Here is a 16,917-nt window from a genome sequence, read left to right as displayed (position 1 = left end):
AAAAAACGGGGGGCCGGGCTGTACAGTGACTGATCACTGTGATAGCGAATCAGAGGCTATCCCATTGATCATGTGACCCGGAATCGGGAGTCCCGGGTCCCGATCGTTAGAACGGGACCCAGTGCTCTCAGTGACACCATGGTCTTTGTGCTGGGAGCGTGCCATGCGGCCCCACGGAAAAAAGCCCAGTTCTGTGAGGCTGCATATTTGTGTTACGTCGGCGTCAAGGGTTTAAACTATATAGACACTTATTTTTAATATTTTACATAGCTATACCTGTAAAAGGAGCCAGCCTGAATTGATCTAGCAGGACTTAATGTTCTGACTAAAGTTTCATGTTAAATGGAAAAGTCAGTGTAAAGCTCAGATGTGTGGCTGATCTTCTCCGCCATCCTAAATAAAATGTAGGCGGCACTCAAGGTTCACACATGCATTGATCCCATTATAATGTAGAGAGACTCAGCCCTGACCAGTAACAGTACATGGCACATCTCTCCGGTGTAGCCCTTCAGAAGGTTCCAGAGGTCTCTGATAGATCTTTTTTTTCATGTGGTCCTTGTTACATAAAACACTGCCACTTTATGATATTGTGCCCTAGAATGTGTCAAGGTTGTTGTACATTACAGGCTTTGGTATTGTGTTTAGTGTCGGGCAGATGAATTTCGTGGTTGGAGCTGTGAAGGGAGAGTGTCCTGGAGATTTCTTGGGTGAGGGTGGCCATGGACAGGGAGGAGGAAGTGTTTGACGACGAGAGAAGTGGGATGATCCTACTACACAGAGAATGGCAGAGGTCCATGGACAAGAGACTGAAGGTGAGGAGAAGGGAGAGCAGACTCTTGGCAGTGCTGGGACTATGGGAGCATTTCCTCATTCCTCGAGTTAATCCTGATTTTATTTTATTATATTCATAAATAAGAGTTCATTCATACTGGCAGAAAAAATGCTGTGTTTACTTGGGCACTGTGCATAGTTTTGTGCATACCTAAATGCAGCTCTATGGTAATCAAAGAGCCTATACGCACATCTCTGCCTATCTATGAAATTGTGTGCTGCATTAAGCCACGCACAAAAAAGTAGCATATCTCTGCATTCAGGACTTCACAGATCTGCAGAATTTATCCACAAACAAGTGTAGTCATTCATTTGAATGAAAGCAGAATTGTACGCGTCTAAATGTGAGTACTTTAGAGGCGTATTTTCTGCAGGATCTTCTGCCAGCAAGAATCTGCGTTCATGCAGAAAACACACATATGGCCATGTGTATGGCCAAGAGAACTCTGCCAAGGTGGATGAGTAATGGCTGGCACTGGCAGAATTCCCCCCAACCCCCGTACTAAAATAGAGCCATTAAAAAATGTGTTTCTTTCATTACAATTTATCTTGGGAAGCAATATTCTGATTGCAATCATCTGTAAGTTTTTCCTCTGACCTGGCATATTGTATCAGTATTAAGTTAGCCATAGATGGATCTTTTTTGATCAGCCAGCAGGCTGTTAAGAAAAAAAAACCCAAACGGATGCCCATCCACACATTAGAGGTGGATGGAGAAATCCTCCCAGCTGTACTATTATATTCTAACAGTGGGGACTCCTCCACCACCAGAATACATTGATAGGAACTGTAGCCATTTGGCTGCAGTGCTGATTGAATGGAAAATTTCCAACACTCCTATGCAAGAGAAGTTGAACGTTAGATCGACTTCTCTCTGAAACTGCCATAGATGGATTGAGATTCGGCAAATCCCTGTGGAAATGGTCACATTTTGATTAATCAATGGACAAATTAAAATACAGAGAAATCTAGCGCAAAAAGATCATAGTGCAGTAAGCATATGTCACAATTTATTACTTAAAAATATGTATATGCACTCACAAACATGGTGAAGGAGAGAGCATGTTGCATGGTATTCTGGTGGCTGATGTGACCACAGGTCTGTTGCAAGGCTCTGGAGTGCTTGGGAAGTCTGGCCTGGATGGTATACACGCTACAGTTCTGAGATAGCTCTGCTAACTCCATGCCCAGTGAGCAAAAGCTGCCACTCTTAGTACCGACACACCTCCTGCTTGATGTCAGATGCCAAGATGCCAGTATGGAAAGATGCACATTTCTGAGGGAATTCCCCTTTAATCAGTCATTGATCCATCTATGGCCAGCTTTAGGCTGCCCATACACTATACACTTAATGGTCACTTTATTAGGTACAAGTCTTCAACTGTTTGGTAACACAATTTGCTAATTATCCAATCACATGGCATCAACTCAATGCATTTAGGCATGAAGACGTGGTGAAGAAGACTTGCTTAGGTTCAAACCGAGCATCAGAATGGGTAAGAAAGGGGATTTAAGTGACTTTGAACATGGCATCGTTGTTGGCGCCAGACGGGCTGGTCTGAGTATTTAAAAAACTGCTGATCTACTGTGATTTTCTTGCACAATCATCTCTAGGGTTTACAGAGAATGATCCGAAAAAGAGGAAATATCCAGTGAGCAGCAGTTGGGTGGATGAAAATGCCTTGTTGAGGTCAGAGGAGAATGGGCATTCAATTTCAGCTGCGACATTCAGATGGTAGGGTCAGAATTTGGCATAAACAGCATGGATCCATCATGCCTTGTATCAATGGTTCAGGCTGGTGGTGGTAGTGTAGTGGTGTGGGGGAAATTTTCCTTGCACTAGCAAGGTGTACCTAATAAAGTGGCCGGTGAGTGTACATTCTCGTTTATGATGGCCATATATTCTTCAATTTTTTGTTATCAGATTTATGTGCAATCTGATCAAAATGATTGAATTGTCCAACAATCAAGCAGCCAAAACTTCCCCCTTAAATTGATTAAAGCTGACCATACACTAGTAGATTTTCAAACAAACATTCTCACCAGTACATTTAATGACATGAGGAATGTTGTTCAAAAGTGCTTTAACCTGTTGCCACCTGGGTAACATATATGGGCTGCAGCAAAAGGGTGGGGATTAACACCCATATGCCTCACATATGTGTCACTTGGTGGCTGATGTTCCTGTGTTGAGAGCATGTGTTTTCCAGGAAAATACTGACACTCAGTGGCTGAATGTCTCCTAGCTATGGGAACTCTGCCAAATTGAGGTTTTGTTATCTGTCAAACCCAGCTCTGATGAAGATGGGATCACCCTTCGAAACGCGTTAGTTTTATCTCCCCTTTGGATTTACCTGTAACCCTCTGTGGACTATGGTTATTTTATGCCTGTTTTATCGCTACTCTTGTGAGTATATTTCTTCACTAAAATTATTCATTGTTTACTGAGGTAATGCGCAAGATTGGTGCGCTCTTTCTTTTATCCCCTTCTACAGTTTTATCAAGCTTCCCCAGCTTCATGATAGAGCTGCACAACATTTGATCAGCATTGGATGAAATACTGTTCGTTAAATAATCTTCTTTTGTTCGGAGTCCTTGAGCGCAGGAGATAGTGGTTGTTTGTCCATTGTGAGTAAGACCTGATTTAGGACTGTTTTGTGTGCTTGCTCCTGAAAGGACTTTGTCCTCCCATTGATTGCTATTAACATTTTGGAGTATCCTGTAACAATAAACCCCTCTCCTGTTAAAGTTCTCCAGCTATAAATACTAAAATGACATCCCCTAGACCAGGGGTCTGCAACCTTTAAGACATAAAGAGCCACTTGGACCCGTTTCGGAGAGGGAAAAAAAGACTGGGAGCCGCAAAACCATTGCAACATTTAAAACAAATCCGACACTGCATATATTGCAAAAAACGCTCTGGTCATGAAGGGGGTTTAAGGGCCCAGTAAGCAAAGGGTTAATCAGGGCCACAGTGTATCGTCATAATCACAATCATAGCCTTAGGTCAGTGGTGGGCAACCTTTTTTTTCGACTGAGCCAAATCTCGCCAAAACCACGATTGAAATTTATTTTGAGAGAAACATTTTTAAAACTGAAAATACATCCCCCATATAGTAATTCATCCCCCATATAGTAATTCATCCCCCATATAGTAATTCATCCCCCATAGTAATTCATCCCCCATATAGTAATTCATCCCCCGTAGTAATTCATCCCCCATAGTAATTCATCCCCCCTATAGTAATTCATCCCCCCTATAGTAATTCATCCCCCCTATAGTAATTCATCCCCCATATAGTAATTCATCCCCCATATAGTAATTCATCCCCCCTATAGTAATTCATCCCCCCTATAGTAATTCATCCCCCATAGTAATTCATTCCCCATATTGTGTGAATGCACTTACCTTTGCTCCGCGCATTCCTCTCGCTGGGTTCCCGCGCCGTTCTGGTCTTCAGGGCGGACTGTGAGAGGAGAGGAGTTCGTCACGCTGCCCCGCCTACATCCGGGCTGCCCCGCCTACATCCTGACAGCCAATGTTTGCCAGCGGGCGCCCGGCACACAGAAGATCTGCATTAAAAGAGCCGCGGCTTGCCGACCCTATTGCCTGTCACCTGGTGGGCAGTGTGCTCCGGAGCCGCAGGAAAGGTGAAAAAGAGCCGCATGCGGCTCCGGAGCCGCGGGTTGCCGACACCCGCCCTAGACTGAGCCACAGTAGTTGGTGTGCGTGGTACTGTGCTTGAGACTTGGCAGCCTCTGTACTATTGCAGGAGACCTGGGCATATTCTCAGGGTCCCCTTTGGGGGTAAGCGCTACATTTTGTTTTAATAATATTTTAATAGGAAAAATATAACATGGTAATATCCCTAATAACTTTATTGAATAAATTTCTCATACAACACTTTTAATCTGCAAGCAAATTAAATTGGATTGCACACAAACAAAATAGAAATCAGATCAGTGTTGGTGTAGCCAAATCTATCAAAGAACATTTCCGTGGCACATATACTTAGATTCATGTAATCATTATCTCGATTGTGAGTATTGCCTTTATTTGATTGTTGTATGAAACATCATCTAAAAATTCAACAGAAATAAGTAATGGTTACATTTACAGTGATGTGGTGAACCTTATTTTAAAAAATAGCAATATAATAATAATAATTATTATAATAAATAATAGCAATAATAATGGTTTATATAGCTTTGTCATCTCATGTGCTGCTGTACAAAGGAGGGATACAAACAGGGATGAAACATAATGCAAAAACACGTACACTGACAACTGCACATAGCAAAACATTCATTACTGTAGAACTACAGGCAAATAAAAAAAATGTGTTATACATGCTCTTTATTGTAATTTAAGTTTGCATATAAAAACAATACCCCTTTAAAGATATATTAAAAGAGACGTGCGAGATTCGGAAAAAAAAAACATTCATGCTCAACCTATGCAGATGCAGTATCTATTTGATGCTGCCTGTACTGTATTCACATCATTATGTGAGTAGGGAGCCATCTATTGGGTATTTGCTGCAATTGCACTCTTTTGTACTTTTGTCAATAAAGAACAGGTAGTGTCTTGTGCTTGTTAAAAAAAAGATTTCCCCTTACATATGCCTGTAAGTTCTTTCATTGTGTTTTTGGGTCATATATACAGTATATCTAGATCGCATTTCAATATATTTAATGCGATTTGTCAGTAGCTGTTTGTAAGAAATATGTTCATTGTATGCAGTTATAAGAGACATGTGTACAAGTATATTCTTGCTTCAATTTATGTAAATGTATTGCAGTTTTACAGAACTATTCACAGACATAAATTCAGTTTTGGAATGAAACACAATGCTACTTCTGTCAGTTTTATTAGCTAGCTGTTGGCTAACCGTTAGTAGGACACCATACTGCCTCTACACCAAGAACTGAGTAATCAAAGACCACTGATCGCTCAGTTCTCGAGTCCGCTGTTTGCTAGCACAGAACAGTGACTATCAGTCAATGGCCCATGGGGCTGTGGAAGGGGCTGGCTGAGGCATCTGAATTTTTTGTCTGGTTTCCTGCAGAGCCTAGACCAGCTCTGTGACATCAGCCATCTGCGGGATTTAGCCCACTGTTGGTGGAATCTAGGTCACAGCAGTGCAGAACTAAGTGCACTCTTGTGATCTACAGGAACAGTATGGGCAAAAAAACCTTTGGCCATACTTCTTTAAATATTTGGTGATTCTGCCAGTGCGGGATAATGTCTTCTAGAGGGTGACAATGCTACACTATATGTTACAAATTACTACAGTGTTGGCTACAGTGCTGTAACAATATGACTACTGCTTATGTAGGTTGAGGAGGAGGGATCTCAACGTTGTCATGGCTGATGACCTTCTTCTTCACTGCCCATCACATGCCCAGCACCACCTACAGCAGTGGTAATTGGTAGCATAGAGTTGTCCATGAGGTAAAGAGCTAATGTGCCCGCTGTGATGATGTCACAGGACCAAAAAAAAGATTTCTGTATTACAGGGACTAGATAAAAAAGTGAGGTTTGTTTGAACTGGGGGATGGTTAGTTAAAAAATGCGTTATGCCTACAGAGGTACTTAAATTGGTGTGATACCCCAAACTAAAAATGTAATACAGGCGTACATCGGTTTATGAATTTAATGCGTTCTCTAGGACGTTTCGTATTGCGAAAAATTTGTAAACAGAAACGCGGTTTCCCCTTAGGAATGCAATAAAAACCAATTGATCCATTCCCGGGTCAGACATTTTTTGGTAAAAAAGTCTTTTATATGTTCAAAACTCTTTATAAAGTGCACTTTAAAGGCATAAATACTGTACAGGGACATCATTAAAAAATTTCCAGAATGGCTCCAAAACGCAATGCAAAAAACACTCCAACACCTCCACATTCAATACCACATGCTACCCACAGACTCCAACATGTACGGTGGCAGCACTATAAACCTCCCAGGCACAATGCATCCTGGGGAAACTTGCTTTGTATTGCGAAATTCATAAACCGAGGCATTATTTTCAATGGATTTTCATTCGTAAACCGAAAATTACATTAACTGAGGCGTGCGAAAACCGAGGTACACCTGTATATTGCAGCTTTCCAATCATTAGATGTGGTGAGGCTGCATTACTTTTCTTCTTCTTTTTTTTTTTTTTTGGTTTTTGTCCCTATGTTTTCACCTGGTGATCTGGCCAGTAACACACCTCCTATTTTAGAGTGTCCCCACTCTGGATGATGAAGCACGGGGCCCCCCTTTGGACAGCAGCATTCTTAATCTGGGGGGAGGGTAGTGCTAGATGCACCAGCAGATTTAGATACACTAACAAATTGAAGTCAAAATTCAAACTTTATAAACAGTTCTTATAAAAGGTTTTACAGAAATAAATACAATCTGATTATTGTAAGCACCCCTGTCAGTGGTATATGGTTTGTCTTAACCCTCTAACTGCTACATCCCCAAGAGGTCTTGTTGTCAGTTTTACTGACCAGATCACTGGGTGAAAACAAAGGAAAGAAAGCCTAAACGAAAAAACTAATGCAGCCATCACAAGGGGTGCATTAATGGATAAGAGGTAGAAACGTAAAGAAAGAGACTGAGTAAGCTGTATATAAGATAATAGTGTGTGGCTTGTCAGATAGTGGAGGAAGAAGACATGTTGAATCAATGATGCAAGGGAAATTTTAGGTCTTTTTGGGAGTGTGTGAAGGTTTCTAGAGTCAAAGAGTATCAATAGTACATACTAGAGAAAGGATGAGTCTTGTGAAAAGCCTTGAAAGGTGAAAGTATAAGCCTGGGTTTACACTGATGCAGTGCGGAATTCGCACCGATTTCTGTGCGATTTCCGCACCGTATCATGATCGCACCCCGTTCATGCAAACCGATGCAGGTGTGTATGTAAAGTTAATAACACCCCAAAATCAGTTTGCAAAACGAGGTGTGATGTGCAGAATCGGATCGCTTGGGTGTGAAGCATGCGCAGTCTGTGATCTCTGTGCCCTTAGGACACAGCTGATCACATGTCCAGGTAATTTGCCAATCAGAGCCGCCTTTTACCATGTGATCAGCTGTGTCCAATCACAGCTGATCACAGTGTAAGTAGAAAATGTTGGTTATCAGCAGTCCTCTCTTCACACAGACAGCACGTGTGGAGAGGAGAGCCGGTAAGCGGCATTTCTCAGGGGGACATCTACACTGATCATCAGTGCCCTGATGATCAGATGAGCCCCAACAGTGCCCATCGGTGTGGCCAATAGTGCCCATAAGTGCCCAACAGTACTGGCTATCAGTGCTGGCTATCAGTGCCCATCTGTGCTGGCTATCAGTGCCGGCTATCAGTACCCATCAATGCTGGCTGTCAGTGCCTCTCAGTGCTGCCTATCAGTGGCCATCATTGCTGCCTATCAGTGCCGCATATCGGTGCAGCCTCATCAGCGCACATCAGTGAAGGAGAAAAATTACCTATTTACAAAACTTTTTTTTTCAAAATTTTTGGTCTTTTTTTTTTGTTTAGCAAAAAATAAAACTCCAGTGGCGATTAAATACCACCAAAAGAAAGCTCTGTTTGTCAAAAAAGAAATGCTTAAAATTTAGTTTGGGCACAGTGTTGCATGGCTGCGAAATTGTCATTCAAAGTGCAACAGCGTTGAAAGCTGAAAATTGGCCTGGGCAGGAAGGGGGTACCTGGTAGGCAAGTGATTAAAGGATAAGTTCACCTTTTTAAAAAAAAAAAAATGCAGGTAAAAAATGTGCATTTATTATTATTTATTTTTTTTATTACGAGCCTGTAAAGGATTGCAACGCGATCAGCAGAGTCGGTTCAATCTCAGGCGCCTGCAAACTGTCACTGTAGCTGTTCGTCCCTACCTGGTATGAGCAGGCAGTTACTGAATGACAGGAAGGACCAATCCTGTGCCCTGGTAATTCATTGAGAACTACAAGCCATCAGCCGCAACATCTGATGGTAGTTATAGTTCTCCTATTTATACAACTCATGGCCGCTATTTTTTAAAATTGTGACCGTGTGCGGGGAGAAGATCCCTGGCCCGCTGTCACAATGGGAACTCAGAGGGATGCAGGGGAAAGTTAGTTAGTTACATGTTACACCCTAAATATGGGTGTAAGATGTAACATGTTACTACAGGTGATCTTTTCCTTTATACCTAGAAAAATTAACTGTCATTTGTGCGCAATTGGCAGCCAACAGAGACTGTCAGCTAGGAAAAGCACCTGAAAAGTGAGAAGAGATGTGAATGAGTATAGATGATGAGTATAGCCCATTTACTGCACTTTCCAGCAAAACTCATCTTTCATACAGATGAATAGTAACACAGATAAAAAATACGTAAAGCACTTCTGAAAAACATCACACTGCGTCAAAAACTGAATTGTGAATGTAGCCTTACGACCAAATTCAGGAGGAATGATGCAAGACTATTTATCGGGAGGCTGCAGAGGAGAATATTACAAACGGGAGCCTGGCTACAATGAATGCATGAACTAGGATTTTAGCAGTGTCATGTGTCAGAAATGAATGGATATAGGCAAATTTGGATAAACAATATTATAAGTTTAGACAGTACTTTGAATGTGCAAATGTTTGCAACACCCTAGGCTAGATGGAGTTTTATTTACAGTATAACTGTAATTATTGAACCCTAAGCCCAGGTTCACACCAATGTGGTGCGGGAAATGCTGCGAATCCTGTGGTTTATCCGCACCGCATTGCAATCGCATCGTGTTCATGCGATCTGGTGCGGGATTCAATGAAAAATTAATGACCCTCCAAAACAGATTGCAAAACGCGATTGCCAGAAATCACATCACATGAGAAAGAACACCCATGCGATTCAGGTGCGGATTTAAAAAAAGGGTCCAGCACCCTTTTGGTGTGGATGCGATGCGATTTGAGCCTTACAAAATGTATGGCTCAAATCACACCACACAGACATTTGCATGTAATTCACACAGGAATGCGGAGCGATTCCTGAGTGAATTACATGTGATGTCCTGTACTGCATAGTGTGAGCCCGGGCTGATGCTATCTCTATACGAGTAGTATCAACCAACTAATTCTTCATCCTATACCTGAAACACATAAACATATACTGTACATACATGTCTATACACAAAAGAGGCACTTTATCATGCGTGTTTCATACTCACAGCTCCAGAAATGGACACAGGAAGCTGACAATTTTCCATCGAGGCCAATCTATGTTTTTACTGACTTTGGTAGTCTCCCCCCATCCCTCTTTTTTAAGTTACGCGGCCATGACAGATAGTACAGGGAGACTTCTCCCCATACTATCTGTCAGAGGGAGGGGGGTAGCGGCTGCGGCTATAGGAACATGTTACATGTTCCACCCTAAACACAGGTGGAACGTGTAACATGTTCCCAAAGGTGAACTTATCCTTTAAATAACAAATATTTGGAAAAAACAGTTCAAACAATACAGAGTCAATGGTGCAGTCATAATTTAGCAATACCTATTTTGCACAATTACCTGTTTTCTACTCCATCCAAAATAGAGTGGTAAGCTGCTATTTCCTTTTCAAGCTGCAATTTACGAGACAGCAAATGTTCTCGATCCCTCTGATGCTGCTCAGTCTCACTTTTGATTTCCTCCAGTTCTGCTTCCAGCTTGGTGATCACCGAGCCAAGGTTCTGGAGTTCAATGTCATGCCAGTGTTTAGCATCATGCAATGAGTTCTCCAACCCCCTTTTCTGTAAACACATACATACAAATATATTTATTTGTAATAGCAATTATAAAGCTACCCAGGATTAACCCTGGAGAAATATTACTCCATTACAATTCTCAGGGCATAGCGTCTGAAGATTTTGCCCATATCTTATATTGTCTGAATCAGGTTGTTGTTGGAAACAGCAAACTCATTTAGAATGCCCAGATTATTTAAGGTCCTTGTAGTTTTGTTTTTCTTTTTGATATTGTACTTTTTCATATTCACACATGTGGGTTCTACACTAGTGATGTCTATGGATAGAAGTGTACACTGTGTTATGAGTTTTTGAGCACAGTAGAGTGTTTCACATGCATGGTTTTGCACTGTATATTGCATGTGTATGTGGTTTGATATATACACTTGTTTTTCACTTGGGTGAATATGACTGGAGTGATTTCACATGCAAATTTTTGATTTATAAAGGATAATGCACTATGTATATTTTTGTTTTTTTGAGGTAATCAAGTTTTTGCAAGCAGCGGAGAGTTTTTACACTTGAATCAATTTTTGGACTACACATACTTATTTATTTTATTGGGATATTGGATATATATATTTTTGGACATTTTGGTTTTCAATTTTTATTATTTTCATATAGATTTTGGACTTTAATTTGAAATTATTATCTAATGAAAGGTTTCTTTTGTTGATTTTCACTGAACATATTTATGTTTATATTTGTGCACCTCTAAGGGTAGAGGTGAAGTGTGCTTAAAAGAGTTGGGGAGCAGTCTATGGACCGGCAGTACGTAAATCTATAAACACGATTGCCATTTGTTTTCTATTGAATTTCCTCTGTCAGCACAGCAACTGAACTCACCAATGTCCTAAGGGACTCAGTCTCAGCCTGCAGGCTCTGGATTTTGCAGGCTGTATCATGGAATTCCTCTCTCAGGGTTTCCACAACTTCTTCTTCTTGGCTTTTTAATGCTGGCAGAGCTGCTGATTGCTGTTAAATGATAAACGAAAAGCCATGACTTTACTAAATAGTGGTAAAATAGGTACCTAGACTCCTACCGCCATCTCTGCACTGATAAGGCATCCAACTACAGTGTGTCTTTTTTGGCATCTAAGGGTGTACTCACACAACCACTCTGAACCAGTCCCAAGCACGGTTCAGCCCTTTGGGCCAGTTTGTTTGTGTAATGTGAGTGCCCAGGATCGGTTAAGCGTACCATGCCCAGGAACAGGTGGAGTACCAAGTGTGAAAATGGGGATAAATTATGCCGCGAGCTATGTACACCCCTTTCCATTGCCTTTGCAGCCTAATGGGGAGTTGCTTGGTGGCTCAGTCATATGTTTATACTGCCCCCAACAGCAAGTGTAAACAAGGCCTAGAATGTGAAGTGAAATCTACCACTCTGAACCAGTCCCAAGCATGGGTTAAGTCCTTTGGGCCAGTTAATTTGTGTAATGTGAGTGCCCAGGACCGGTTAAGCGTACCATGCCCAGGAACAGGTGGAGTACCAAGTGTGAAAATGGGGATAAATTATGCCGCGAGCTATGTACACCCCTTTCCACTGTCTTTGCAGCCTAATGGGGAGTTGCTTGGTGGTTCAGTCATATGTTTATACTGCCACCAACAGCAAGTGTTAACAAGGCCTAGAATGTGAAGTAAAATCTACCACTCTGAACCAGTCCCAAGCACGGTTCAGCCCCTTGGGGAGCTTTGTTTGTGTAATGTGAGTGCCCAGGACCGGTTAAGCGTACCATGCCCAGGAACAGGTGGAGTACCAAGCGTCAAAATGGGGATAAATTATGCCGCAAGGTTTGTACACTCCTTTCCACTGCCTTTGCAGCCTAATGGGGAGTTGCTTGGTGGCTCAGTCATATGTTTATACCGCCCCCAACCGCAAGTTTATACAAGACCTAGAATGTGAAGTGAAGTCTAAATGATGATGTATGTATAAAGCATGTGTAACGCCCTCCAGGTTAGATAGATAGGCTGCTAGTTTTTTTTTCTTTTTTAGGCAGATGCTGAGTAGAAGTCTGGTATGAGTCAGCCTGTGAGTGAGGCAGGAGTTCACCTCAGGACAGGCTGGGAGGCTCTAACAGATCAGGGCTTCTGGAGCCCTCCCACCTTTCTAGAGATTGGCAAACTTTCTGGAACAGGGGAGCGGAGGGGAGGAGGCCCAGATCTGCATGTCAGAGGGACCTTGGCCAATCCCCTGGCAAGAGGCTAGGCATGGTGACCAAGGCAACCCTCAAATGTGGCAGAGCCTGGGGGGAGGTGTGCAGTGTCGAGTGAAAGATGGATTGAGGAAGTGTGGAGCCTGGGAGAGGGCCCTAGGGCGGGGGCTTACCTACAGGCAGCTTGCTGGAAAAGAGGACTTCCACCGTGCCACCATCAAATAGGGAGAACATCCTGAGTAGGAGGGAAGGAGCCAGCCCAGCCAAAGGCCTGAAGTTAGACATCAACCCACTAAGCTGACAGGAAAGGACAGTGTGAATACTCCTACACCCCCTGGGCCAGATATGGGGAGAGGGCAGTCAGGAGAAAGAATCAACTAGCTTCTCACCTGGGACTGCTTTTGCTAAATTGGAAGCTTCTGGGCCCCCTTGTCCAGGGATACCCTCAGGCAGCTGGGTGAAGAGAAGGAATCATTCGGGGTCTGAGGAGATACACCAAAGAGCCTTTAGTGCTCTCTCTCTAAGAGACTGTTGATATCTTTTGTACATAGTTGCTAAGGAGTTGTCCTCAAGTTCGACATCCCATATACCCCTGGTCCTTATGCAAATTCTTAACCTTATTAAAATAACAAAACCAAGCTCAAGGACTGCTCTTTGACTCCAGTGTACAAAATGTGGGAAATGCATGTTGCCTGGCCATGCAGAGCATAGGGGGACCCATTTGAATCCAGCAGCCCCTAAGGAGGTAGTTCTACACAGGCATCACTTACTTTAGCCTGAAGAAGCGCACCAGATTCAGCTCTATTTTTTTCAATGTCCTTCTCCCAGTGAATTCGAATAGTCTCCAGTATATCATCAAGGCCAGTACCAATTGGAGTATCCACTTCTTCCAGCTGAGATCCTGCCAGTTGCTTGTACAGCATCTTCACATCCTAGAAATGGATAGTTTTGCATTGACAAGTTTGATATGATTTCTTATAAAATATCAGTGTCATATTAAGCTGATTTCTACATCATCTATATTTTCTTCCAGTGATCATTCCCTGAAAAAAAAATTGGTAGATAAAAAAATAAAGGCTGCTATCATTGAATTCTTTCTGAAAATGGGGATGATTGGATGTCATGCTGAACTTCTGGTGTCAATAGTTTCTGCGTCATCGACCACAAACAAACATAACTATCAGGATTTTTTATTCCACTAGCTGTATATTTATTGCAGGTCAATGTCACAGAAAACATTGAATACAAAGAATATGTATGATAGCCAAGGCAACTGGCATCTTAAAAAGCCAATCAACAATAGCAACCTGCATGTTTATTAATGACAAATTCCTTTAACCACTTTGTGATAGCAATACCCCATTTTAAAGCTCATCTGAACAATACTCCATGCACTGAGAATATTAATGTTGCAGTAGAGAAACAGAAATGTGTACTTGCGTGTGTTCCTAGATCTTTGACCCTGCTCTCAAACGGATAGATCAGTCCAACTGCATTCATAGTTCTTCAAGACAGTGAAGGTTTAATTTATTAAACGCATTCATCAAAAGCGTGTACTTGCAAAATATCAACGTGCAAAACATGATCTAAACTGTTAAGCCATGGACATGGATATAATTATGAGCAATTATGTGTCTTTTTTGGAAAAAAAAAAACTTTCTTTGAAAAATGTGTGGATATGCATTTGAATTATGAGCCAAAATTTGTGTTTTTTAAATACCTATGGACTTATGTAGATTTGGGAAGGCCTGGAAATAACTGGAAAAATTGGGAAAAAAACTTTTTTCCATTTTTTTCCAAACCATTTTTGTTTTTTTTCCAGAAAAATTAGAAAAATAATTTAAAAAGCAGTGTGGAATATGTGCTCTCTTCTGCTCCCCCATACTGTTTTTTCCTGGTCCCCTACAATATCTCCTCCTGGCTCCCCTATACTATGCTGTGCTCTTCTGGCCCCCCTATATTGTTCCCTCCTGACCCCTCTTGTACTCCACCCCCCCCCCCCGTACAGTTCTCTCCTGGCCTTCCTGTACAGTTCTCTTCTGGCCCCTCTGTACTGTGCTCTTCTGCCCCCCCATACTGTTCCGTCCTGGCCCCCCTGCACTCCTGCCCCACCCCCGTACAGTTCTCCCCTTCCCCCCCTGGGGCCCCCCTGTACTGTGCTGTGCTCCTCTGCTCCCCCTTTACTGTTCCCTGCTGGCTCCCCTGTACTCCTCCCTCATGCCCCCCCCCCCATACAGTACTCTCCTGGCCCCCCTATTCTGTTCTCTTCTGGCCTCCCTGTACTGTTCTCTCCTGGATCCCCTGTGCTCTGTCCTGCTTACCTCCTGTACACTGCGTGTCTCAAATTTGACCAAGAACTGAACATCTGTGCAAAAAAAGCAAGCACAATTTTCACATTAAAGTACGTTTTACTATTTATCCTACTGTTTAATGTTCTAAGAATAATTATTGTTATATCTACAGCTCGCTGTTCACATCAATGTTCCGTGAGCTGTACATACAAAAATTATTTCAAGGGGTTCCCCGAGATCTCAGACTTTTTGCCAGGGGTTCCTCAAAGGTAAAAAGGGAAAGCCCCCCCCCGATCTAGAGTTTGGAAACATTTTCACAGTGCAATTTATGCTGAGAACAAACCTGCAATCTGCAGTGTAACCAAATGACTTTAAAGTGGAGCTCCATCCAAAAGGGGAAGTTCCACTTTAAGCCTTTGTCCCCCACTCCCCATTAAGGATTGGCAGCTTTGAGGAGCGGGAGGGGAGCAGGTACCCAAATTTGACAGGTACCCGCTCCCACTGCCACTGAGATCGCCTAGATGATCGGAAGCGGAAGTTGTCCTCCCACCCTCCCTCCCCGTAGTCTTCTGGGACACGTGACAGGTCCCAGAAGACTACGGGGCCATTCACAAAGCAGTGCTTCTCGTGCATGCGCAGTTGGCACCCGGCTGTGAAGCCACAAGCTGTCACAGCTGGGTGCCCACACTGAAGCGCCAGGAAGAGAAGACGGCCGGTGAAACCAGCGGTGGTGAGGACACCGTGGGATCGTGGGACAGGTAAGTGTCAGTATTTTATAAAGTCAGCAGCTACAGTTTTTATAGCTGCAGACTTTTTTTTTTTTTTAGGTGGAACTCTGCCTTAAGTTTGTAAGACTATGCTGCACTAATTTTTTTCACAATTATTCTAAACATTTCCGATTTTTCCAGAAAAAAGCAGGGAAAAAATGTTTTTTTCCCCATAGCTTCAACATTTCTGGAAATTTTACATCTCTAATTTTATGTGATGTAAATAAAGCAAATGTTTTTCTATGGGTGAATATTTTTTGGACTTTGGATTTTGCATATGTATCTTGACCTCATGTACCTGAAAAAAGTCCAATTATTGTTGCATTTCTAAAACTATTTGAATTTGGGGATAGTGGTATTTATTAATTTGTTTGCTCATGAAGTCGATGGCTGGAGATACAGTTGTGAGACCATCCTTGAGGTTTTGGGAATGTCCCTTATTTATGAGCTTTGTATGTACTATTATATACAGAAAAAAACATAATTTCTCTTCCTTCTATCTTTTCCTACATTCTTTTTCATTGAAAATTCAAGCATTTTTCTTTTACCTCTTCATGGTTCTTTGACAGCAAAGCAAGCTCCTCCTTCATGCTTTCTATCTGACTTTCCAAATCCATTTTCGTCAAGTTAGCATCATCAATCACTTTGTACAAGGATCGTATCTCCTCTTCCACCGCTTTTCTGAAAGGCTGTTCATTCTCATATCTGCAATTCAAGCATCATGTCATTTCCATGAAAAAGCAATTTGGGGTTGTTGTTTATGTGGCCTATATTAGGTCAGCTTCCCCTTTATAAACTATATAAGGGAAATTTTGTCATTTTATAATACATCAAATGAGATTTTTGATTGAGGAACCCACAAACAATATATACAATATTTACTAGATTAGAATTGATTAAAACACGAGAAACTCAGCTGTTTGCATAAAGAAACATACTGGTGAATACACATATTCATCCAAAAAATGCAGGATATTCACAGAAGCAAGCAGTTTATTGAAACATCTTTGGGAATGCCATTCACTTCTGAGAATTCCTTTGTAAACTAGCAGTGAAACCTTTTACTGTTCAAGGTGACGTTAAGTAAATGTTGATTGCATTTATGTAAGTGAATCAGTTGATTGCTTTAACATTTCAA

At 42.0% G+C, this 16,917-nt stretch overlaps 1 protein-coding gene across 2 annotated transcripts in view; it reads right to left on the bottom strand.

The window, feature by feature from the left end:
* Positions 1–4,692: 4,692 nt before the first annotated feature.
* Positions 4,693–16,917, bottom strand: part of BFSP2 (beaded filament structural protein 2) — a 44,071-nt gene continuing 31,846 nt past the window's right edge. Inside the window, exons 3-7 of one of the 2 annotated variants that reach the window (XM_089672546.1) lie at positions 16,328–16,484; positions 13,492–13,653; positions 11,412–11,540; positions 10,351–10,571; positions 4,693–4,911 (exon numbers count right to left, since the gene is read on the bottom strand). In XM_089672546.1, coding sequence (XP_089528672.1) covers positions 4,908–4,911; positions 10,351–10,571; positions 11,412–11,540; positions 13,492–13,653; positions 16,328–16,484 — 673 coding nt within the window. In that variant the 3' untranslated portion in view covers positions 4,693–4,907. Of the gene's footprint in view, positions 4,912–10,346; positions 10,572–11,411; positions 11,541–13,491; positions 13,654–16,327; positions 16,485–16,917 lie in introns of those variants that run through there. The other variant, XM_089672547.1, reaches the window with a different exon arrangement.

This window comes from Staurois parvus, unplaced genomic scaffold (genome assembly GCF_062004578.1).
Source record: "Staurois parvus isolate SC_StPar_1 unplaced genomic scaffold, SC_StPar_1.0 ptg000130l, whole genome shotgun sequence".
Lineage (NCBI taxonomy): Eukaryota > Metazoa > Chordata > Amphibia > Anura > Ranidae > Staurois > Staurois parvus.
The sequence above is the reverse complement of the archived record's forward strand: the minus strand, read 5'-3'. Positions and strand labels throughout refer to the sequence as shown.